The 26,860-nt window shown below is 40.9% G+C and overlaps 1 protein-coding gene across 1 annotated transcript in view; it reads left to right on the top strand.

Annotated features, from left to right (window-relative positions):
* The window catches only part of Tmem131 (transmembrane protein 131), a 197,345-nt gene that overhangs the window by 69,383 nt on the left and 101,102 nt on the right, over nucleotides 1-26,860 (top strand). The window contains exon 4 of the mRNA XM_004669801.2: nucleotides 9,804-9,872. Within this exon, the coding sequence (XP_004669858.2) occupies nucleotides 9,804-9,872 (69 nt within the window). The remainder of the gene's footprint in view (nucleotides 1-9,803; nucleotides 9,873-26,860) is intronic.

The following is a 26,860-nucleotide window of genomic DNA, read 5'->3' as shown; positions in this document are numbered from 1 at the left end:
TTTTCTTTGAGTTAGACAGCCAGTCCCTTTAGCAGCTATTTTATGCCCCCCCACCCCCAGCGTTTTCTTATTTCTCACCCAGGGAACTATTGGTCTAAAATAGCTTAGCTTAGAAGGCTCAGCATAGTGATGTTGCTGCATTCCTGGTCACTGAATTATTCCCAGGCGCTGTTACAGTGAACACCTCGAGTGACAGTTGGCATGCTGGTTATGGCCTCATCGGGTTCTCAGGTGATGAGCCATTTCACAGCCTTAAAAACTGAACTGGCTCACAATGCATATTTTTAGGAGTATGTTTCAATGCTAGTGAATCTAGTTTTGAAAATTAAAAACCCAACAAACTTATCTTTAAAAATTACCAGTAAGAGCTGGAGAGATGGCTCAGCTGTTAAGATGCTTCCTGCAGGTTCCATTCCCCAGCACCCATGTAAAGCCAGATGCACAAAGTGGCGCATGCATCTGAATTTCATTCACAGCAGCTAAAGGCCCTATTATACCCATTTTCTCTCTCCCTCTCTCTTCTGCCTCTCTACTGACAAATAAATAAAAGTACTTTTAAAAACAAATACTGTGATGAAATCAGGCACTAAGCTCCCAAGTAGCTGCAGCGGCACCAGTGCTCCTGCTTCCGCTGAAGCTGCCCTGGTGGTCCGCAGGGACCAGGAACGCATCCTCATCCGACGCCTTCCTGCTTGAAGTGCAGTTGTGGGTGTCCTCAAACCAGCGAAATACAGACTGCATCAACAAAGAACTCTCCTCCCTCTCCAGCGTCCACCAGACTGCGCTGCTGTGCAGAGACCCCTCAGTCAGTGCAGCTCTCAGCTGTGGTCAGAGAAGCTTCTGTGTGAAGTTCAAGCTGGTAACAGCAGAGATTCCTAAGTAGTCAGAGTGCTGAGACTACGTGGTGTTGAGTGCCCAGTGCTATATGGGACATTATATCTCCCCCCCTCCAACTCAGGAACAGTGCAGAAGAATGTAAGAACCAGAGGATGGTGAAGTGTGCTGTGAAACTCTGTCCTTGTGACCAGTGCACACATGAACTCACTGCAGCTGTGGTGACATGAACAAGATTGGGCTCGTTAACATTCCCTCATGGTTGTGGGAGAGGTTTATGAGACTCCACCCCCTCCCTGGGGATCTATTGACAATTAATAGTTACTGGGTGAGGGAACAGTATTTTCTTCATTGTTAGAGCCACTGGTAAGTTGCCCATGCTCTAGTAAATCATCCCCGGCCCATGCTCATGCAAGCCACCCTAATTAAACCCACAGGTCACCAGAAAGACATCAAAGTAGAAGGGAGACTAGATGGAAGAAAGAAGAAGAGGTTCTGCAGAAGTGGAAGGGAGATAAAAGAGTCAAATGAATATGACCAAGATACATTATATACATGCATAAATTGTCAGAAGTAATTGAAAAAACAATTTTGTTTTCAGAGAAAGGTATCACATCTTCAAATTAAAACTAGGACAACTAATGACTTCATAAATATAACAGTAAGAACTCCTTCAGTATTCCCCAATCTTGCTTTTCTCACTTGCTCTCACCTACAGTAGCATGACCCATCTTCCCTGCTGCACAGTCCATCCATCTCTCTCTTGGGACCTGTGAACCCTGCTCAGCTGTTTTAGGCACTGGGATGAGTTGTCTGCAGGCCACTGTGAGGCTAGTCTGGTGCCTCTTTGGTCAGACCATAGATGGGCTCTAGGACTCTGACTGACATGTCTCGAGCTGACATAGAGGGAAGGCAGGCATGCCTGCTGTGCTTGTGCTTCTCCCCTAGCTCCTGTCCCAGCAGATAGAAGTTAGCTATGCAGCTGTGCTGCTTTGTACTTCAGAAGATGATATTCTCCCAGTATAATGTGCATAAGTATGTTCTCATCCCATGGCTCACTTACCTAATGTCCACACTTGTCTAACAGATCACCCCAAAACTTTATGGTGTAAAAGTCAGTTCAGGCAGGACACAGTGAAGACAGCTTGTCTCTGCTTCATTATGATCCACTAGGGAGACTCCAAAGCTGGGAAGGACCTGTTTTAGGTGGGACTTGAAGGCTAAGTTTGCAAGGATTCAAGGTGGGAGACAAGGAAAAAGTTGCTGCCACTGATAGTAGGAGTATCAGAGCTTTGTACTTAAATTTGGAGGCAACACATTTCATGTTTTGTGTGTGTGTTGCTATGTAATAAGTTACCAAAACCCCACAGCCTGAAGCATTGAATAGATATTGTCTCTCGTTTTCATGAGTAAGGAATTTAGGAGTGGTCCGGCCGAGTGGTTTTATGTCTGTGAGGTTGCAGTCAGGAGAGGATATCATCCAGATCTGTTATATGAAGACCTGAACCTGGAAGATCTTCTGCCATGTGGGCTTACCCACATAACTGCTGGCAGAAGGCTAATATTCCTTGCTGACTGTTGATAGGAGGCCTTACTTCACCATGTGGTGCTTGCCTTAAGGCTGCTTAATTGTTTTCATGTCATAGCAGCTCATGTCCCCCCAGAGTAGGTGATCCAAGAAAAAGAACAAGGAGAGAGCCACAAAGCCTTTTATAGTTGTGTCTTAGATACCAAATACCAGCACTACCACTATATTCTATTTTAAAAAATGACTCAGTCATATTCAAGGAGAAAAATTGATGCTCTTGCTGTCTGCAGGAGGAGGGGGAGGGGAAGCTGACAGGATAACCTCAGGAGTTGGTCTTTGTCTACCACCTTGTATGAGAGAGAGTTGAGCATTATAGAACTGTGGTGGTGCAAGGAGCATGAGAGTATCTTCCCACAAGAGGCATCTATTAAGCTGGTCAAAATTAGCAGAGGTGATCAGTTAGAATCTCTGGATATTATTTATAAGGCTTACAGTGAGTCAACAAACATGTAGTCAAGATCTGTGAAAACTTGGTAAGAACAGTGGGAGTGATAGCATTGAAGCCAGAGACTATGCCCACGCCCTCTCCCCTCAGCTCTGTTTGCTGAAGAACTGTCTTCGTGGATGTGGCTGCCAACTGGGAATTCCGAGGTGCCTGCAGAAGAGCTGGTCCAGGTGGCCTTGGCAGCCAGAGAACAGTGCTACATGTGATTTTCATAGCTCTGTGTTACAGAGGCTTATCTAGAATGGCTGATGGCAGCAAGGTGATGCTTGATTCTCACATAACATTTAGTGTATCTCCCTGGGAGTGGTAGAACATGTCTTTAATCCCAGTATTTGGGAGGCCAAGGTAGAAAAATCTCTGTGAGATCTAGTCCAGCCTGAGACATAGTCAATTCCAGGTCAACCTGGACTAAAACGAGACCCTACCTCAAAAATCCCCACCCAATTTTTTTTTTTTAGTATATCTCTTCTATATGCTCAGTGATTTAAAGAAAACATGAACTTAATGAGGTGAAATGAATGATACTAAAACCAGAATGAAACTTTTAGAACTAAAAAACAGTTTCAGGAATAAAAATGCCACATGGGACAGTACATCAAGATACAAACAGATTTATACCAGGAATGTAAGATCAGTTAGCATTTCAAAGCCAATCAGTATGTTTCCTCTTATTACAAAATAAAGGGGAAAACTCTATTTGAATAGGTATAGAAAAAGAATCATGTGAAAAAAATTTAATATCTGCTTCCAACATGGTACTTGATGGTGATGAGGGAGCGTTCCCTTTGAAGACTGGGAAAGTGGCAAGGCTGTGCACTTTCTTCACTCCACATTGGACTGCATGTTCTTGTCATTATATTTTGGCAAGAATCAGATTGGAAAGAAAGAATATCCATAGATCTAGTACCGCTTATGGAAAAGACTATCTTTGTGCCTTGTCATATTTTTATATAAATGAAAAATTTTAACTAAATCTTCAAAACAAGTGTTTTTTTAAAAATCCTTCAATTTAGTTAATATTTTCAAAACTTGTCTGGTTTATTATAGGTGCTTAGGATTTATATAGAATGTCTACAGGCAGCATGCTTCTGTACCTGGAAAATCCTAAGGGATATATATACCACCACCACCCCCCCCACACACACACACACATACTGTGAGTGTTGCTGGGATTTTTCTCTGGCCTCCTCTGGTCTTATGATCTCTGTCAAAGAATCTGGGTAAGACACATAGAGCATGGCAAGTTGAGTTTACTACAGAACAGAGTGAGGCACCCTCAATGGATGAGAGTGATCAGTTGCTAAAGAAACCATTGTGGAGGAAAACACTCTCAAAGGGTGAGGATAGACAGTGGCCAGAGATACTACAGTTACCAACTTTCATTTCTAAGTAGGCTTGATTTAAGACTATTGTTTCAAAAAAGTTTCAGGAACAACTTCCTAAAGGGCATTTTCTTATCCCGGTGATAGCCTGCCTATTAGGGATTAACTCTTAAGGAAGGAGACAATGGTTTGGCTTTGTTCTTTACCAGAAAGCCTCTGGCTAGATAGTAATCTTCCTATCTAGCAATTCTAGAATGCCATGTCTTGGAGCATGAGAGATGGCTCAGTGGATAAAGCACTTGCCATGTGTGAAGATCAGTGTTCTGATACCCAGAACACATGTAATTGCCAGATAGACATAACAGCCCACCTGTAATCCCAGTGCTCAGGAGGCATAGACAGAGGAGTCCTACACTAGCCAAATTGGTAAGCCCTGGATACAAATGAGGCTGTCAACTACTGGCCTCCACATGCATGCATTCATAAACCTGCACACACATGCTGAGAGAGAGGGGGAATGCCATGTCTCTAACCCAGGGCCATAGATGCCACTTAGTTGTTATTTGTCATTCTTTACACTGGTAACTGAAGTCCTGACGTTTCTGTTTCTGGTTTCACAAGCTGCTGATTATGAGAAAGGAGTCTATCTACCATTATCTTCAAGCCTGCTAATATCTGACTAGCCACCTCATAGGAATGCTAATAAATGAATTTATTAAGATTAAAGAATAGATAATAATCAGAAATATCTTCCATTTCTCTTTAGCAAGTACAAAAGTAAAATGTTATAGAAAAATGCCATTTACAATAGTATCAATAGCATACACTATGGGATAAATATAATAGAAAATGTTGGCGTTTGACACTGAAAATTGTATCATACTACCTAGTTAGTGGAGAACATATTTAATGTAATGTCAATGCCTCCCTTGGAACCTGTAAAATAGTAGGTGTGCTCAATAAGTACTTACTGGACTAAGAAAGGAAATAATTGATGAAATTCTTGATATTTTGAGAAAAGTTATAGATTGGAAAAGGTGTTTATTTCCTCTAAATGGATTTTAGATTAATGCAGTACCAGTTACAAATGTGTAGATATTGACAAGCTTACTATGAGATATATATGGAAATCTTAAGCACCTAGAATAGGCCAAACAAGTTTTTAAAACATAGACCAAATTAAAGGATGCTTTTTGTTTGTTTGTTTGTTTGTTTGTGTTTTGTTTGTTTGTTTGTTTTTCGAGGTAGGATCTCACTCTAGTTCAGGCTGGCCTGGAATTCACTATGTATTCTCACGGTGGCCTAGAACTCACAGCCATCCTATCTACCTCTGCCTCCCAAGTGCTGGGATTAAAGGCATGTGCCACTACGCCTGGCCTGAAGGATGTTTTTAAAACATTTGTTTTGAAGACCTAGCTTAAAGTTTTTTGATAAAATATGCCAAGGTAGTCCAAAGATAGTCTTTTCCATAGACAGTGTAAGACTTGTGGAATAGCTATATAGAAACAATAGTGAACTTTATACACACATGCATGCACACCAACAAAAGAGAGGCTGAGGGACCTGGGGAGATAGTTTAATGAGTAAGGTGCTTGCCTCACATACATGAGAATCTGCATTCAATCTCCAGAATCCATGTAAATGGCAGGCATGATAGCATACGTGTGTATGTCAGTGCTGGGGAGGCAGAGACAAGAGGACACCTGGAACTTGCTGGCCAGCCAGTCTACCTTGTTGGTGAGCTCCAGCCCAGTGAGAGACCTTGTCTCAAAAAGAGGTGTACAGTGTACTTGAGGATAACACCTGAGGTTCTCTGGCCTCTACATGTATGTACACACACTGCACACACATGTGCCTGCGCATATACACACAAGAAAAAAAGAACTTCAGCCCTTAACTCAACCTGAACATCATACAAAAATTACTTAAAATGGATACCAATAGGCCTTTATGCAAAAGCTGAAGTATAAAACACTTAAAATGTAGTCTTTGGGTAGAATTATTTGCAACCTGGGTAAAATTTTCTTAACATAGTAAGAGTATACAACAAGAAAGTAAAATGAAGCTGGGCTATCTCCTTAGTAACAGTGATATTTGGAACCACTTTAAATTGTTGGTGATTTGAAATCTCAGCACTCAGGAGGCAGAGGTAGGAGGATCACCATGAGTTTGAGGCCCCCCTTAGACTACTTAGTGAATTCCAGGTCAGCCTGAGCTAGAGTGAGACCCTACCTCAGAAAATTTAAAAAAAAAAAAAAAAAGGGTAAAATGATAAATTGTACTTTATCAAAATTAAAACTTTTGGGCTGGAGAGATGGCATAGTGGTTAGGTTCTTGCCTGTGAAGCCTAAGGATCCATCCATGTTCAACTTTCCATGTCCCACATATACCAGACACAAAAGACAAGTGCACAAGGTCACACATGCACACAAGGTGGCACACACATCTGGAGTTCGATTGCAGTGGCTGGAGGTCCTGGTACACTAATTCTCTCTCTTTCTCTCTTAAAAAAATACAAACAAAAAATTATAACTTTTGCTCTTCATAACACCATTAAAAGGAAAAGACAAGTTAGGATGAACAAAATGTTCATAGTATGTGTTTATGAAAAAGGTTATCTGGCTTAGCAGTTGCCTGCCTAAGGACCCATGTTCTACTCTTCAGATCCAATGTAAGCCAGATGAACAAAGGTGAAGCAAGTGCATGGTCACACATGCCCAGTAGGTGGCGCAAGCATCTGAAGTTCGATTGCAGTAGCTGAGGCTCTGGCTTGCCGGTTCTCTTGCGCACTCTAAAAAGGGGGCATATGGGCTGGAGAGATGGCTTAGCGGTTAAGCGCTTGCCTGTGAAGCCTAAGGACCCCGGTTCAAGGCTCGGTTCCCCAGGTCCCACGTTAGCCAGATGCACAAGGGGGCGCACGCGTCTGGAGTTCGTTTGCAGAGGCTGGAAGCCCTGGCGTGCCCATTCTCTCTCTCTCCCTCTCTCTGTCTTTCTCTCTGTGTCTATCGCTCTCAAATAAATAAATAAAAATTTTTTAAAAACGGGGGGGCATATATCGATAATATATGGGTTATTCTCTTGTAACTCAGTAACAAAACAACCGCCCAGTTAAAAAGTAAACTTTGAGGTTCTGGGGGGATGTCTCAGTGGTTAATGGCACTTGTTCTGCAAGCCTGCAAACCTAAACTTGGGTCTTTAGTCCCCACATAAAGTTGAACACAACGTGGCACATTGGCACATGTATGGAATCCCAGTATGCCTACAGCAATGGGAAGCCCTCTGGCCAGCTGGTCTGGCATTCCCAGTGTCAAACAAGGTGGAAGGAGAGGACCCCATGTTGTCATCTGACCTCTGCACACATGTGTTCATATATACACAGATGTAAAAATGTGTAAATTAGCTTTAAAAAGACATCTGTATCTTTAAAAAAGAGATCATCTAACAATAAGTGAAAAGGTATGTGACATCATTAGGTTTTAGTGAAATGCACATCAAAACTAAAATGTATATAGAATAATACATTTTATATAGGAGAAGCACTGCTCATTTCTCTCAAGTCACTGTTTAATTAGCTATCTCCTTAATAACAGTGATATTTGGAACCACTTTAAATTGTTGGTGACTTGAAAAGTTCTACTTGTAACCTCTTCACCCACAGCCCTATTTGTGTCTACAGTGCTTGTTTGTGGCTCAAAGTGCATAGCAGTAGTTCCCAAATACAAGAATGCTTAAAATTACAGGCTCCTGGGGGGGGGGGGTTGTACTATATATCAAGAATCACATCCTCGAGGTGAGGCCTGGTAGTTGGCATTTCCACAGCCCTTCTGGTTATTTTAGGGACAGGCAAACCCCAAACCATTTTTTAAGATGGCTCTTCCTCATCACTATAATCTCACTACTCAGGAGGCTGTGGCAAGAGGATATTGAATTTGAAACTCCCCTGGGCTATGGAGTGGGACCCTGTGTCAAACCTACCTATTCTGGGCCAGAGAGTACCTTTTGCTTAGGTAGTGATTGATGTTCAGAAAACATTTTAAACTTCTACCTTAAACAAACTCCTGCAGCTCTAAGATCGTCCTGTGGGTTTCTGTGTGAGTTCTTCGACTTTGATCTCATGGATAATCAAGTAGTACTGACCGATTCCCCCAGGATCTCATGTATCTCTCCAGTTGTTCCCAGCTTGAGCTTAGAAAATAGTCTTCATTTCCTTAGCCCCAAATCAGTCATTTTTCATAAAAACATTTTAAAAAACAATTGTATTGACGATTCAGAAAAAAATGAAATGATTGCAGAAAGTAAAAAACAGCATGTATTATATCTCAGATTTTGTTGCATTAAAATTGGCACAAAAGGATTTGCATATTGCTTCTTCCCCACTTTCTGTTTTAGCAACACTTGTTTGCAAACATTGTGTTCTGTTAATAATACACTAAATGGTGTCCTGCGTATCTTTTTTAAAAAAAAGTATGAGGGCTGGAGAGATGGCGTAGCGGTTAAGCACTTGCCTGTGAAGCCTAAGGACCCAGGTTCTAGGCTCAGTTCCCCAGGTCCCACGTTAGCCAGATGCACAAGGGGGCGCACGTGTCTGGAGTTCATTTGCAGAGGCTGGAAGCCCTGCCGCACCCATTCTCTCTCTCCCTCTATCTGTCTTTCTCTCTGTGTCTGTCGCTCTCAAATAAATAAATAAATAAATTTTTTTTAAAAAGTATGAATTCTAGCACTTGGGAAGCAAAGGTAGGAGGACTGCTGTGAGGTTGAGGCCAGCCCAAGACTACATGGTGAATGCCAGGTCAGCCTGGGCTAGAGAGAGATCCTACCTTGAAAAAACAAACAACAAAAAAAGATAGCATCATTTCCATTAGCTATGGATATGTGATAGCTGTAGTACTGTAGTTTTAGCTATGTTAAACAATATAATATCTGTATTAGCTTGTGTTGACCTAATTAAATATTAAATTATTCCTTAGATACCTCTGCTATTATTCTGATGATAGGCATTTATAAAGGAATCATCTTTATACATTGTTTCCTCTTTCTCATATTCTTGAATATCCTGTAAACATCATTAACAGTTGCTGGGCACTGCTTCTGTTAACTGTTTTACAGAAGACCTTATTACATAAAAAACAAGATCCAAGGACTTGAAAGAAAGAAGTAGAATTGTGAGTTGCACATAATTTGTCTTCAGGGATCATATAAGATAGTGTTTCCTTTAGGCAACACATAGAACCATAGTGGAAAACTCTAAGAATCTAAACAAACTTAGAGACGACAAATTATTCTGATGGATTGATGTAGGAGGAAAAAGGAATCAAGGATGACATGTATGGCTGACAATTTTGACTTGAGAGGAATAGAACAGAAGTACGAATGGGTAGATGGAAAGATGCTCATGAGTATTATTTTAGACTTTCAAGTTTGAGGGGTTGAACCCCTGGAGTTGTTTGTAAGTACCTGGATATACATGACTATTGGATTTATAAAGAAAATGACTGGCTTAGGTAATGCTCAGGTATAGTCGCTTTGGTCAGTTGAATTCTTATAATTTATCTGTTTAACTATGATATATAAGTTAAAGAATTGCTTTTCACACTCTTTTTCTTTTTACTTACAGTATATCTCTGTACCGGGGTAATTGCAGACCTTTACGATTTGAACCACCAATGTTAGATTTCCATGAACAGTAAGTTAAAAATTTTAGTACTATGTTTATCTATTAAACTTAAGAGGGTTTTATATGCATTTCTTTTGGCTGTTGCCTCTGTTAAGCTATATGAGAAAGTTACATGTTAAAGTCATGAGCAAAGCAAATGATTTTGAACCCATTTGAAACTGGAAAACAAGTATCTGCTGGGAGTCTTACCGTGCATGTTAACTTAGCAATACTTCAGGCTGCACTCTGAGGTGCAGAGGATCTTATATTTTGAGAAATAGCATAAAAGTTAAACCCTTTTCGGATAAGCACTTCATTTCTCTTTTTTAATTCTTTTCTTGTGGATTCAGAAAGGTATTCTTCTTGCTTGATACATATGTTTTTAAAGTATAAGAGTTTATATATCACCAAACAGTACTGTCACCAGTCCAGAATGGCATACTAAAATAAAGCAAATGCATATAGACCTGGTCCCAGCAAAGTTATTCTCTTAAACTACACTTCTGGCTAACCTACCTTAGGGACTCCGGTGTTACTCATCTCAGGTACTCTAGGAAAAACAAGTACCCTATTGAGCACAGCCTCTGATAAATTAGGGAACAAAAGAATTTTAAAAGGTGGCCTGGGGAGATGTTTCCATGAATAAACCATTCATTATACAAGCATGAGAAGTGAGGACCAGACCACCCATGTAAATAGTAGGTGGGTATAGCTGCCCACCTATAATCCCAGTGCTCTGGAAGTAAAGACTGGAGATACTTGGGACAAAATGGCTACTAAGACTAGCCAAATTGGTGAGCTCTTAGTTTAAGTGAAAGAGATCTAGCCTCTAAATACAGGTGGAAAGCTATCAAGGAAGATTCCCAACATCAGTTTCTGGCCTCCACAAGCACACATATGTGAACACGCACATACACGCGCACAAGTATCACACCTACACATGCCAAGAAAAAAGGAAGCAAGAGGAAGCTGTATGTACACCACCACTGATTAGAATCCCTCATAGGAAAACGTAAGTTTGGTTTTGGCTATATCTGTGTATGGGTGTACATTTGGTATTATGCTTTATTCAGATGTGACTACACTGTGGGTGCAATTTTATCTTTATTGAATCACTCCCATATTCTTTATGCTATTTCTATAGTAAGTTTCTACACATAAAGGCTAAGGTTTGTATTTTAAGTTTTGATAAATAGGTGGGTAGATACTACATTATTTCCTTAGTGCTGGAAAGATGGCTTAGTGGTTAAAGCACTGGCCTGCAAAGCTAAAGGACTTCAGTTAGATTCCCCATGACCCATGTAAACCAGATGCACAAGGTGGCACATGCATCTGGAGTTTGTTTGCAATGGAAGCCCTGGTGTGCCCATTCTCTCTCTCTCTCTCTCTCTCTCTCTCTCTCTCTCTTGCTTGCTCTGCCTCTTTCCCTCTCTCAAATAAATAAATAAAAATAAAATATTTTTTAAAAAATTATTTCCTTAGACTTAGATTCCCAGGAGCAAAATCATTGAGTCAAAGGGTCTGAAGGTTTTTTTTAGTGTTTATATACATTGTCAAATTGCCTTTTTCTCTGCTGGAAATATAGTTGCACTTGTTTTATTTATTGCTTCATCCCCAGATTTTGGTTGCATTAGTATTTTTATATCTCCAACAAATGAAAATTATAATTTTCTTCAGTGCTGTCAAAATTTTATTTAGCCATTTTATTGTAAAGAAAAATAGTAAGTTTAATTGTTTATAATTTCAAACCTAGAAGTCAGATATATCATTTGTATATCATGGGAACTATGGTTGGGTAGTTAGCCTGAGAATTAAAATATACTTGATAGCAGACTTTCCTGGTGATATAATGGTATTCCCGGAGAAGTCATGGATCTGGGTGGTGAGCATGAGTGCAAAGAGAAGCTTACCTGCTTCCTTGCGCACTCTAGATGGACTTCTGTGCTGTTAGGTTTTAAAGACTATAATGTTTGAGTAGGAGATAACTCACTATATTGTTCTGGAAAAGGCCTAACTAATATTGCTGGAAGTTTCTCAGCAAACTCAGGAGAGGTGGGCCTTATAAGAAATAATTAGGTCATACAAGCTGTGCATTCATGACAGATGGGTGCTTCTCTCCAGAGAGTTGCCTCCCCCATGTGTCGTGACACAGCGAGAAGACCCTGATCAGATATCAGCCTTGAATACTATGGGAATAAATTAAATTGCTTTTTGTTTTCCTTCTCCTTTTTTTATCTTTTTCTTTCTTTTGTTTTTGTTAGTTTTTGTTTTTAAATTTATTTTTATTTATTTGAGACAGAGAGAAAGAGTGAGAATGGGCACGCCAGGGCCTCTAGCCCTCTAGCCACACAAACTTCAGACGCTTGCACTACCATGTGCATCTGGCTTATGTGGGACCTGGAGAATCGAACCTGTGTCCTTAGGCTTTGCATGCAAGTGCCTTTACCAGTAAGCCATCTCTCCAGCCCAGATTTGGGTTTTTTTGCCTTTTTTTTTTTTTTTGGTTTTTCGAGTTAGGGTCTCATTCTGGCCCAGGCTGACCTGGAATTCACTATGTAGTGTCAGGGTGACCTTGAATTCATGGCCATCCTCCTACCTCTGCCTCCTGAGTGCTGGGACAAAAGGTGTGCATCACCACACCCAGCCCAGTTTTTTTTTTTTTTTTTTTTTTAAGGCAAGGTCTCTTTGGGGCCTAGGCTGGCCTTGAACTCACTGTCATCCACCCACCTGTCACCCAAGTACTGGGATTTATAGATGTGAATCACGACATATGGCTTAAATTTTCTTCCTTCCCTCCCCTTCTTACTCCCTTTCTCCCCTTCCTCTCTTCATTTATTCTTTCTTTTTAAAGTTTTTTGTTTGTTTGTTTGTTTTTTTGAGGTAGGGTCTCACTCTAGCCCAGGCTGACCTGGAATTCACTATGGAGTCTCAGGGTGGCCTCGAACTCACGGCGATCCTCCTACCTCTGCCTCCAGAGTGCTGGGATTAAAGGTGTGCACCACCATGCCTGGCTTAAAGTTTTTTTTAAAAATATTTATCTACTTATGAGGGAGAAGGTAGGGGGAGGTGGGCATGCCTGGGCCTCCAGCCATTGTAAGCTCCATATGCATTGAAGTTTGTGTATCTGGCTTACATAGGTACTAGGGAATTGAACCTAGGTCCTTAGCTTTGTAGGCAAGTACCTTAACTTCTCAGCCACCTCTCAGCCTGTCCTTTTTTTTTTTTTTTTTGGTTTTTCGAGGTATAGGAGTATTCAAGCAGGCTGAGTGGAATAAGATACAGGTAGATTCTAAAATTTAACTAAACACTGTACACATTCAATCAAAAACAGCCCCAAGTATGTATACAAGAGTAGTTACTATAACAACCAGATCCTCTATCAACAAAGAGGTTAAGATTTCTGGTCTGTTGAGGGATCCAAGTCAGCTTGTGACCAAGTGAGACACTTCCCTTGGGCAATCCAAGTTACCTTGGATGATTTTGGTCTCAGTCAAGTTGCTGCCTGGGTCGTTGGGCTGCTGTTCTGATATCTGGAGCTGGGCACTGGCTTTTCCTGTGGGGCAGACCAAGCCTGGCAAGTGTGGCCCTGCAGATCAGCACCCCCGCTGCTGGAACTGCTGCTGCTAAAGCTGCCGCTGCTGGGTCTGTAGCCACTGCTGCTGCTGCCTCTGCTGCTGCTGCTGTAGCTGCCACTGCTGGAGCCACCACTGCTGCTGAAGCTGCTGCTGCTGTGTCCACTGCCACTGCTGCCACTGAAGCTGCTGCTGAGGGATCTGCCGCTGCTGCCGCTCCTGGGTCTGCTGCTGCTGGGGCCCCTGTTACCGGTGCCGGAGCCACTGATGTTGCTGCTGAACTCTACTCCTGCCTGGGTCCTGCTGTTGGCTCAAGTTGGCGTGGCTGGGTCCTGGGACCGCTGCTCTGTTCGCTAGAGCTGGGCTTAGGTGGTGGGGGAGGGGAGGGAGCCGCAGCTGCTCTGGTTCTCTCGCTGTTCCACATGTTCTTCTACCTCGCGGTCTGCTCCTCCGATGCTCACTGCCGCTCTCCCTTCACTTCCTGAGTTGCAGAGAGCACCGGTGTGAGTGGAAAATCCCCATACCTGGCTTTTCCTGCAGCTGGAGCCAAGCCTGGCAGCTTTCTGGTGCGCTGCCGCTGCTGCAGTTGGCGGAGCTGCCGGGGCCACTTTTGCCGCCTGTGCAGGCTCTGGATGCTCTGGATCTCTTCTACTTCTCCGCTGCCGCTTCAATTTCCTATACACCTCACTTTTTAGTAAAAGTGTGTATTTTGCTGAGTTTTTTTGGTGTCCCCCCCCCCCCGCCCCAGGCTGCTTTGGCTCAGTACCTACACTGCCATCTTAACCGGAAGCCCCAGCACTAACTACTCTTAAGATATTCTTTCAGAAATTAACCAATTGCTTTCTTCCTCATATTTTTAGAGAGTTGTATAAATTTCATTTTGAGATAAAGAAATTTTTCCAATAAAGAAAATAACCTGGGAGGCTAAAAAATTCCTATCCCAAATTATTTGTACCTCAAATCTTTGAATAATTCTTCAAAAGATATTGGAATAATATCATACCATAGTCTGAAAACTTTGTTGTTGTTTTTAAATCTTGGATCTCTTTAGGAATGGATGAGATCTATGGACCCTCTTGCTTTCTTTCCAGGTCCCACTCTTGTACATACAAACATAGTGTTCAAGAAGCTGAGTTAAGGCTGTAGAGATGGTTTAGTAGTTAAAGTGCTTGCCTCTGAAGACTGAGGACTCACATTCAACTCTCCAGGTCCCATGTAAGCCAAATGCACAGTGACACAAACACACAAGGTCTCATGTGCACACAAGGGGATGCACACATCTGGAGTTCGATTGCAATGGCTGGATGCCCTGGTGTACCAATTCATTCACCCCCTCCAACCCCCCACCCCCCACCCCTGTCTCATAAAAAGGATACCAGTCTGTTGGGCTTGCCTCAAAATAAATAAAAACAAGAAGCTGAGGTAGTCAGGCGTGGCACACCAGCACTTGGGAAGTAGAGGTAGGAGGATCACCAGCTGTTTGAGGCCAGCCTAAGACTTCATAGTGAATTCCAGGTCAGCCTGGGCTAGAGCAAGACCCTATTTTAGACCAAAAATAAAACAAAGGCTGAGGTAGGAGGATCAAGATTTCAAGGCTAGACTATGTTCTATGTAGCGAACCTGCCATACTTTGCATGTTGGCTGACAGTTTCTGGCCACTCCCTGAAGTCCATGTATGGATTCTCAAGAGCTAGTGAAGAATTCCTGGAACCCAGGCTTATACTCATGACCACAAAGCCTACTCAGGTTTTGCTGGTTATATTAGTAGTACATGTCCACTGTAGTAAAAACAAATATGTGTCAGAAGAAGAAAGTAAAAAGTACTGGTAGTCTAACCGTCTAACAACATAACATTTGAGCTATTATCCTTTGAGTCCTCTATGCATTCTTATTTAGTGAGTCACAGAACATCACATTTTCTGAACTTACTATTTCATAACCTTCCTTTTAAATATATATTTAATTATAAATATTTATATATTGTATATAATAAATATATAGAGTAAACTTTCTGTTGCTTTATGTTGTTAAAGGACATTGTATTATAAATTCTGTTATGATTTTTATTTAAGTGTTTTTTTTTAATATGTTCAGTGCTGAAACTAGTGATTAAAACACAACCATAAGGCTGGAGAGATGGCTCAACAGCTAAAGTGCTTGCTTGCAAAGCCTGATAACCTAGGTTCTATTCTTCAGTACCCACATAAAACCAAATGCACAAAGTGGCACATGCATCTGGAGTTCATATGCAGTGGCAGGAGATCCTGGTGTGTCTACACGCACACACACATTCTCTCTCTCCTTGCAAATAAATACATATATATTTAAAAAAAAAAAAACATGACTATTTTCCCAAGAGAAAGTCCTAAGGGAAAGTATTTGCAGAACTGGTCACTGAGAAACTGTATACTTATGAGCTAAAGAAACTTAGCAAGATTTGCTAAAGATATGTGAAAAGTCAACTGAATTCCAAATGAGTACAAGCAAGGATCCATTAACACACTGAAGAAAATTATTTGAAGCACAAGAAAGAATCTAGTCACTAAAGCATCAAATTCACATGCTATTTCAAAATAGCAGAAACAACAAAGAATAAAACCCCAAAACTGTTTTCTTTGGTTTCATTTTTGTACCCAACCTCACCCTTGAGGATGATGGTATTAGGAAATGGAGCGCTGGCCGGAGGATTGGGTTGTGATGGAGGGCAGAAGCCCATGAATGGGGCCCCCTTAGAGCTGCCTTGCACTTTGTACCAGGTTTATATATAGCAAAGAAGCATCATCCAGGGACCAAAAGATGTCCCACCAGCACCAGAATGTGCTCACACTCTGATCTCAGATTGTTGAGCACTCAAACTGAGAAATGCACTTCTGTAGTCATACAATGTGTGATGTTTTGGTATAGATATAGCAGCCTGAATTAACTAAATCATAAAACACTAAATAGAGTGTGTTTTGTTTTACAAAGTAGAAGTGGGTCTGTAGAAGGTCAGTAGGACTTTGTGGATGAAAACACACATATTAGAGTTCATTTGAAGAAGCAGAGCCAGCAGGAGGTTTTAAATGTGTCTGAGTACATGTGTATGTACATGTGGATTTAGGTGCTCTTGGTTTATATGGCTGTGGAAACTGGTTAGACAAGCTCAAAGACTGCATGACAGGCGGTCAGGAAGGACACCATGTGGTCATGTGTAGCTGGAACCTTGAGGGCACATGCTCAAGCTAGTAGTTGCCAGGCAGGCATCAGCAGATCCTGAGCAAGGGAGCGCATTGGAAGTACAGCTGCTATTTGGAGCCTCTTAGCTCAGACAAACCCGAAACTCTCTTTGAAAGGACTTCCAGGTGATTGGCAGGACCACCTAGAATAATCTCCCTTTGGATTAACTTTAGTCAACTGATTAGGAGCGTAATTACATCTGCAGAAGCCCTCCCAGAAGCACCCAAATGAGTGTTTGAACAACTTTGAAGAAGGTGGTATAAAGGATGGCTGTCTCCTTTCCATCTCCCATCTGTGAAGGGGGAATATAACCGAAAGCTCATGTGAACATAGACTTTTTGGGAACTGTGACTTAGCTCAGCCCAGTTGATATCACAAAGCCACAATATAGATAAAAACATTCAAATTTCTGACTTTAGTGCTTTTTTTTTAACCATAAAAATAGAAGGTGATATGGTTGAGATAATTTGCTTAATACTTCTTATGAGGGCAGTTCTTAGGATATTCAAAGTAGTTTTATAAAGAAAAAGCAAATTACATTTTCACTACAGAAAGTATACATTACAAATGGCTTTCGGAAATAATCAACTGCTAAAGGAAATCAGATATGTTAGTATATATCCTCTTTCAAAGTTAATATGTGGGTTTTTTTTCCCTCTCAGAAGCACATTAAAATTCTTTCTGCCTTGACCTCATTTCCTTCTGTCTCCAGACATTCCTTCCTTTTCTTAAGTGGGCATTAAGTGCAAAAAAAAAAAAAAAAAGAAATTAGAATAGTACATTATAGAATTGTCTTCATGTCTATTCAATATCTACCACCCTCTTGTTTTTATTAGTACAACCCCCCTTTTTTAAAAATTTATTCAACCCTTAGGAAGAGTGACCCTGTCCCTAGCTTAGGTACAAAAGCTGTTTAAATAATACTCTTCTTGTTTGTGATCATTTCAAGGGAAGATCTGACTAGTCTACCTAATCATATGTGGGTAAGCCTATGGAGGGATTTTGAGGGAGGGATTTTCCTGCACAGTCTGAAGTAAGACACAAAAGAGAAGCCTCCTTCTATGTTGTAGGTTGCATGTGAAGCCTGAGCTACTGTGGCGGCCATCCTGTAATCATTGAGGGCTGCTAGTCTGAAGATAAAACAAGGGTGGGGCCAAAGAGATGGCTCAGCACGTAAGGCACTTTCTGGCAAAGTCTTCTGCTGGCCCAGGTTTGATTCCTCAGTAGTCACATAAAGCCAAATGCACAAAGGTGGTGCATGCATCTGGAGTTTGTTTATAGTGGCAAGTGGCCCTGGCATGTTCATACTGTCCCCACCCCCTACCTCTTTCTCTTTCCCTTCTGGACAATAAATAAATATTTTTTGGAAAAAAAAAAAGAAAAATGGAAAGAACCTGTGTCCTTGACAGTATTATTGAGCTGCTGCATTTTCATAAACTGAAACTGCTTTACTGGGGACTTTTTGTTAGGTGACATTGGTCTTGTCTTGCTTGATCTTTTGTCAAAAAATACACAGCATTCCTCCTCCTCTCTCTGCCTGCGGCTTTGGAAGTGAACCACTCTGCATTTTCCTCCTGCATCAGAAGCTTGTGTTCCCTGCCCATTCTCTACTTGGGCTTCCTTTCCCTCCTCAGCCAACTCTACACTTGCTCTTCCACGCTTCTAGCATATGCCTGTGACTTCCAGCCGACGTTACCCCCACCCTACCATTCACATTGTAGCTCCAGCACCATCTTGAACCCAGCGTGTCCTGCTTGAGCTTTGGTTTCTGTGAACGGTGCTGTGCAGTGAGCATCCTGAGGCTTCCTTCCTTTTCCTCAGAGCACACCTGGCTCCTCCCCTTCAACTCCACTATCAGAAGAGAGTCTACCACTTCTTCATGTCTGCTCTTACTGCTTACTTGTCTTCTGTTAGTTCAGGCCCTTTTCATTTCATTGCTAGCCTATTATTGCAATCTGTCATTTTCTGACTTACAAGCCATTATGTCAGCAGACTTTAAAATTGGTTCATGTAATTCCTGTCCTCTGAAAAAAGGGTTGGTGGTTTTCTTTTGCCTTCATGTTACTGCTATATTTCTTGCATGCCCACCATACCTTTGGAGAGCTACGCACCATGTCCTAAAGTCACTGGTCTTTCTAAGCTCTGGCCTTTGAGAATCTCCTCTCTAAAAAGAATGTCTTAATGGGACCTTTCATATATATAAAATTATATATAGAGAGACATTCTACACAGCCAGCATACCATTCTTGATATAGGAAAATTGGCTTAAACACAGAATGCCTTTAGTACCTCTGCTTGAGTTGGTGCTGTAATTGTCGGTTGTGATAGAACTCTAACTGAAACTCCTTAAGGCAAAAAAGACTGATTTGACTACCACTCTGCAACTAGAGGATCTGCATTGTCTAATACTGGAGTTCTTCTTTCTCATCTCTGCTCACTCTATTGGCTTATTCTGTCATGACCAATATCTCCCCACAGACTACTTTCAGACATGCTTTCTAGAGCCTTGCTTTGCCAGGAAACAATACCTTCTGTGTCTTTAGTGTGAGAGCAATGGTCATCCCAGCTCTGAATATTTTGTGGCACTCCAACACTGTCTTGAACCCATTGTGTCCTGCTTGAGCTTTGGTTTCTGTGAACGGTGCCATGCAGTGACCATCCGGGGCTTCCTTTTCCTCAGAGCACACCTGGCTCCTCCCCTACCAACTCCATTATCATAAAAGAGTCTACCACTTTTTCATATCTGCTCTTACTGCTTACTTGTCTCCTATTAGTTCAGGCCCTTGTCATTTCATGACTATTTCATGGAATTTGTTAAGTGCTGTGTCCAAATCCCACTGGCAAAGTATCTGCTGTTCCCCCTCATGATTATGTGGCCAGCTGCAACTGCCCCAACTCTGCCCAATGCCCTGAGGGAGGAAGGGACTCATAGCTGTAGCCTAGGTAAGGATCTGAATTCAAAATATGGCTTGTACTGAATAATAAATTACCTTTTCATTACTGTGAAGTTACAGAACCATAACTTAAGCCCTCAGAAGTAGGGGACCATATGTACTTACATACTGACATTTTCTGGAGAAGCCATGGTGGACCCCCAACCAAGTCTGAAAAATGACTTGAGAGAGCAAAGAAAGGAGACAGGCTTGACTGCAGATAGGGGTTGAGGTGGTGGCAGTGCTGGTTGGTGGTGGTGCTGTTTTCCCACTAGCTAAGTGTGTGTGAGGAGGACAGGATGCTTTTTATTTCTTCCTCAGATATGGCAAAGAGGAGACGGGGGCTCCCAGTGGAGCTTGCAGATTCTCAGCAGTCAAATAAACGGCGTTCATCCAACCTGAGACATTCCTTCACTTCTTTTTAGAAAACTACTGACTTTGCCCACGACCTTGATCATCCTTACTGCTCTCTAGAATTTACTTCACAGTAAACTGTTCAAAGTGGCTTTCTTCTAAAGTTGCACTTTCCTTGTTATCTCTTTGTTTAAACTTACTCTTTCCCCTTCCCTTTCCTTCCCTCCCCTCCCCTCCCCTCCCCCCTCTTTTTTAATTTAAATGCACACACATGTGAGAGAGAGAGTGAAAGAGAGAATTGGCACACCAGAGCCTCCAGCCACTGCAATCAAACTCCAGACACGTGCACCCCTTTGTGTGCATGTGCACTACCTTGCAAGCTTACGTCACTGTGCATCTGGCTTATGTGGGACCTGGAGGGCTAAACATGAGTCATTAGGCTTTGCAGGCAAGCACTTTTAACTGCTAAGCCATCTCTCCAGCCCTAAACTTATTCTTTAATTTCTTCTCCCTCTCTTGTTCTGCAGCCACCTGGGCAGTCCCCACCTTTCCTTTCTCTCTCCTTCACCTCACTTATCTATGCTAGTTCTCTTAAGTACTTTCTGTATGCATAGTGACACCTTTTTCCACAAACATTTATTGCAGACAGTAAAAGATGTTTTGCGATAGAAACTTGGTTTGTATAATTATTAAATGCAAAAAAAATCTTGATTTCAGAACTTAAATTTAAAATAGTTAATGATTTTAAGATGAACATTGAATAAATTGTGACTAAAAATGAAAATTTTAGGGGAGATAGCTCAGCAGTTAACAGCATTTGCTGCATAAGCATAAGAAACATAGTTAGATCCCCAGAACCAATATAAAATGCCAGGCAAGGTCTCACATACCTATAAACTCAGTACTGAGGTGGGTACAGACTGGAGGATTACTGAGTCCTTGGTCAGCCAGTGTAACCAGAAAGTGGGGTGCTCCAGGCTCAGTGAAAGCATGCCACAGGGAAATAAGGCAGAAGAGTGATAGAGGAGGGCACCTGGCCTCTATACACATGTGTGAGGAGGGAGTGCATATCTGCACATACATACCACACATATATACATGCATGCAAAGGAGATAAAAAGAAAAACTAATAATTCAATATATAAAAGGTATTTCTCCCGAATAACTTTTTAGTATTCCCAGAAAGTCAAGTAGGCTGTCCTTCTTCAAAAAGTTGTTTGGTACTTTGTAGGTTTTCAATTTCCAGATATTCAGTAGTTTTGTAAAGGATTTTCTAGTGATGTGGTCTAAGAGGATGGTAGGATTTTGTGATAATTGAGTGGTGCACAGTGCTGCATTTTGATTTGGCCCAATTTCCTGCCAAAAGCTATTCAACAGAATGTTGTGTCACTGTCATCCAGGTTTGTCTGGGGCAGTTGCTCAGCCATTTCTTCAGCTGTTTCCTGCCCTTGCAGTGTCATCGTTCCATGGCATAGGAAACTAGCTATGGACCACAGAATTGCAGCCCACCTTGCAAGCTAGTCTCTAACTCATAGATGGTTCTTCCTAATTATTTGGAGCCTCGGAACGTGGACAGTTAGTCATTTGTTCTCCTATAGCACACAGAAAACAGCTGTCCACTTGCGCCAGCATGCTTCATCTATAAATACCTCACTCTGTTCCCTTTGGCCCCTTGTCTTTGCAGCAGCCAATAATGGAAACAAACAGGACCAGAACTGGCAGGCATCTAGAAATCTCCCCCCCACACACCTAAATTTTACCTGTTCAGCCCAGCAGATCACACATTCAGGTCTGCTTGTGGCAGACAGAATTCTAAGATGGTGTACAAAATATACCTTTTGTGTACCTACCTACACCTCTCAAACCTTTTTTTTCAAATTTTTTTAAATTAACAGCTTCCATGATGATAAAAAAAATATGCCATGGTAATACCTTCCCATCCCCCATCTCAACAAGTCTCTCTTTGATGTCATGATCTTTTCTTCCTCTTATAATGGTCTTGTGTAGGTAGTACCAGGCACTGTGAGGTCATGGATATCCAGGCCATTTTGTGTCTGGGGGGAGCACGTTGTAAGGAGTCCTACCCTTCCTTTCTTTCATTCTTTCCACCACCTCTTCCGCAATAGACCCTGAGCCTTGGAAGGTGTCATAGAGATATTGCAGTACTGAGCACTCCTGTCACTTCTTTCCAGGACCATATGCCTTCTGAATCATCTCAAGGTCACTGCCATCTGAAAAGAGAAGATTCTCTACCAAAAGTGAGAGTAACATTAATATATGGGTATGAATATTAAGAGAAGTACTTACTGGACAGTTTGATAAGCATAGTATATACATTTAGCCAGGCAACAGGAGACATTACACCCCTAGGGCTCATGACTACCCCTGTTTTAAGTTTTCAGTATCAAGGATGTATTCCCTCCCATGGAGCGGTCCTCCAGTCCAATTAGAGGGCATGCCACTATTGTACCCATTGGCTCATTTGGCCTGGCTGGCCAAATATAAGGCTTGCAGTGTCCACTGTTGAGTATCTTCACTGGTGGTATCTCTTTCTCCCATTGAACTGCATGCAGAATGGCTTCTTCTAGCTTTCTGTCAGCTGGTCTACATGGAGGAGGTTATCAACTCAGTTCCAGCAGTATTTCTCAGTGGCTTTGAAGCCCAAGTATGTGGAGTCTTCAGCAATAGGGTCTTACCATCTATTCCTGGTGGGAAACCAAGGGCCGTGGCAATGGCCTATAGTATTCTGGAGGCATCTAGGACCTCCATGGCCAACAGCTCCCTGGACGTTATTTGTTCCCTGGCACTGAAAAATTTCTAGCAACAATCTATGGCTCCAGAGTGTTCCATTGTCCAAAAAAACTAGGTTTCCATATGACTTATTTATATCCTCTTAGATTTTGATTAGGCCTCCTTCCACCTTTGCTTTACTAAATCTCTTCCCCTGACCTCACTTGGGCCTTTTCACCCCCATTAATCTATTCTTCTACTTACATATATACAATACCATCCTGTTAAGAGCCCCCCCCCCCCTTCCTTTCTCTTCCCTTTATATCTCTTTTCTAGCTTACTGGCCTTTGCTACTGAGTTTTCTTCCTACTCACACAGAAGCCCAGTCATCTGTACCTAGGATCCACAAATGAGAGAACATGCAACGTTTGGCTTTCTGGGTCTGGGTTACCTCACTTAGTATAATCCTTTCTAGATCCATCCATTTTCCTGCAAATTTCATGACTTCATTTTTCTTTACTGCTGAGTACAACTCCATTGTATAAATGTGTCATATTTTCCTTATCCACTCATCAGTCATCTAGGTTATCTAGTCATCTAGGCGGGTTCCATTTCACAGTTATTGTAAATTGAGTGTCAAGAACAAGTATCTCTAAGGTAATGAGATGAGTACTTCTTACATATGCTAGGTGTGCTATAGCTGGGTCATATGGTAGATCTATTTTTTAGCTGTCTTAGGAACCTCCACAATGGCTGCACCAGATGGCATTCCCACCAACAGTGTAAAAGGGTTCTGCTTTTTCCACAGCCTCGCCAGTATGTGTGGTCATTTGTTTTCATGATGGTAGCCAATCTGACAGGAATGAGATGGAATGTCAATGTAGTTTTAATCTGTATTTCCCTGATGACTAGGGATGTAGAACATTTTTTCAGATGCTTATGTGCCATACATATTTCTTCTTTTGAGAACTCTCTATTTAGTTCCATAGCCCATTTTTTAATTGGCTTGTTTGATTTCTTATTTAATTTTTGAGTTCTTTGTATATTCTAGATATTAATCCTCTATCAGATGTATAGTTGGCAAAGATTTTTTCCCATTCTGTAGGTTGCCTCTTTGCTTTGTTCACAGTGTCCTTTGCAGTACAAAATCTTTGTAATTTCATGAGGTCCCAGTGGTTAATCTGTGGTTTTATTGGCTCAGCAATTAGGGTTATATTCAGAAACTCTCTGCCAAGACCAATATGTTGAAAGGTTTCCCCTACTTTTTCCTTTAGCAGTTTCAGAATTTCAGGTCTGATTTTAAGGTTTTTAATCCATTTGGACTTAATTCTTGAGTATTTTTGGCTGGACTTACATCTGGGTCCTCTATTCTGTTCCACTGATCTACATGTCTGCTTTTTTGCCAGCACCATGCTGTTTTTATACTATGGCTCTGTAGTATAGGTTAAAATCAGGTATGGTGATACCACCAGCCTTATTTTGTTGCTGAGTATTGTTTTAGATATTTGAGATTTTTTGTGATTCCAAATGAATTTTTGTATTGCTTTTTCTATTTCCGTGAAGAATGCCATTGGAATTTTGGTGGGGATTGCATTAAATATGTAGATTGCTTTTTGTAAGATTGCAGTTTTCATAATATCGATTCTTCTGATCTGGGAACAAGGGAAGTTTTTCCATTTCCTAGTGTCTTCTGTAATTTTTCGCTTGAGAGTTTTAAAGTTTTCATTGTAGAGATCCTTCACTTACTTGGTTAGGTTTATTCCAAGGTACTTTATCTTCTTCGATGCAATTGTTAATGGGAGTGATTCTCTGATTTCATCCTCTGTGTGTTTGTTGTTAGCATATAGGAAGTCTACTGATATTTGTGTGTTTATTTTGTATCCTGCTACATGGCTATACGTGTTTATCAGCTCTAACGGTTTGCTTTATGTGTGTCTCTTGCCTTATTGCTATGGCTAAGACTTCCAGTACTATATTAAATAAAGGTGGGGATAGTGGACACCCTTGTCTTATTCCTGATTTTAGTAGAAAAGCTTCCAGTTTTTCCCCATTTAGTAATATGTGTTAGCTTGTTATAAATAGCCTTTATTATATGGAGATATGTTCCTTCTATTCCCAGTCTCTGTAGGACTTTAATCATGAAGGGATGTTGGATTTTGTCAAATGCTTTTTCTGCATCAAATGAGATGATCATGTGATTTTTGTCCTTCAGTCCATTTCTATAATGTATTACATTTGCAGATTTGCTTATGCTGAACCCTCGCTGCAACTCTGGGATAAAGCCTATGTGGTTGGGGTGAATGATCTTTCTGATATATTCTTGTATTCTGTTTGCCAATATTTTGTTGAGGATTTTTGCATCTATGTTCATGAGGGAGATTAGTCTGTAATTTTCCTTTTTTGTTCTATCTTTGCCTGGTTTTGGTATCAGGGTGATGCTGGATTTGTAGAAGGAGTTTAGTAGGATTCCTTTTTTTATGTTTTATGGAAAATCTTAAAAAGCATTGGTGTTAGTTCTTCCCTGAATGTCTGGTAAAATTCACCAGTGAATCCATCTTGGCCTGGACTTCTTTTAGTTGAGAGATTTTTGATAACTGCTTGGATCTCCCTACTTGTTATAGGTCTACTTAAGTGAAGAATCTCATCTTTATTTAATTTAGGTAGGTTATATAAATCAAGGAAATCATCCATTTCTTTCAGATTTTCATACTTTGTAGAGTATATGCTTTTATAGTATGTCCCTATGATTTTTTGAATTTCTCTGGTATATGTTGTGATGTTGCCTTTTTCATGTCCAATTTTATTAATTTATGTCTCTTCTCTCATTTGGGCAGATTTTCTAAGGGTTTATCAATCTTGTTAATCTTTCAAAGAACCAACTCTTTGTTTCATTGACTCTTTGGATTATTTTTATGGTTTCTGTTTTATTAATTTATGCCCTAATCTTTATTATTTCTTCCCGTCTACTGATTTTCAGTTTCCCTTGTTCTTTTTCCAAGGCTTTAAGGTGAAGCATTAGGTCATTCACTTGAGGCCTTTCTAATTTCTTAATATAGGCACTTAAAGCTATAAATCTCCCTCCTAGGACTGCCTTCATTGTGTTCCAAAGGTTTTGGTATGTTGTGTTCTCATTATTAATTGACTCTATGAATTTTTTGATTTCCTTCTTGATTTCTTCATTGACCCATTCATCATTTAGTAGCATATTGTTTAGTTTTCATGATTTTCTGTATGCTCTATCGCTTTTCTTGCTATTGATTTATAGTTTGATTTCATTGTGGTCTGATAGAATGCAAGGAATGTTTCCAATTTTCCTGTATTTGGTAGAATTTGCCTTGTATCCTAATATATGGTCTATTTTAGAGAATGTTCCATGTGCTGCTGAAAAGAGTGTATATTCTACAGCATTTGGATGAAATGTCCTGTATATATCTCTTAGGTCCATTTCTTCTATGACCTCATTTAATCCAGATGCTTCTCTATTTATTTTTTGCTGGGATGACCTTTCAATTGATGAGACTGGGGTGTTGAAGTTCCCACTACCACTGTGTTTGGTGTTATCTGTGACCTTAGTTCTAATAGTGTGTGTTTGATGAAGTTGGGAGCCCCCATGTTAAGTGCATATATATTTAGGATTGTAATGTCCTCCTGTTGGAGTGTGCCTTTAATCAATATAAAGTAACTTTCCTTATCTTTCCTAACTACTGTTGGACTGAAGTCTACCTTGTCAGATATTAGGATAGCAACCCCTGCTGGTTTTCTAGGACCGTTTGCTTGAAACACCATTGTCCAACCTTTCACCGTAAGATAGTGTCCATTCTTTGTAGAAAGGTGAGTTTCTTGGAGGCAACAAATTCAAGGATCCTGCTTTTTAACCCAGTCTGCAAAACTGTGTCTTTTTATTGGGGAATTCAGGCCATTGATATTAAGAGATATTATTGAAAGGTGTGTATTTTTGCCATTTTTTTGTAGTTCTTCCCATTTTATCTTCGCTTTATTGTATTAACTAGTATTTGAGTGTGGCTTGCTTTTTCCAGGTTCCTTACTTATATGTGTGCTTTTCTTTCCCTTCAGCATGGAGGATTCTTTCAAGTATTTTCTGTAGATATGGTCTTGTCTTCAAATATTCCTTTAGCCTGCTTTTGTTGTAGAATGTCCTTATTTCTCCCTATATTTGAATGGATAGCTTTGCAGGATAAACTAACCTTGGTTA

This window comes from Jaculus jaculus, chromosome 4, assembly GCF_020740685.1.
Source record: "Jaculus jaculus isolate mJacJac1 chromosome 4, mJacJac1.mat.Y.cur, whole genome shotgun sequence".
In the NCBI taxonomy this organism is placed as follows: Eukaryota; Metazoa; Chordata; class Mammalia; order Rodentia; family Dipodidae; genus Jaculus; species Jaculus jaculus.
This window is presented reverse-complemented; position numbering and strand designations above follow the sequence as displayed.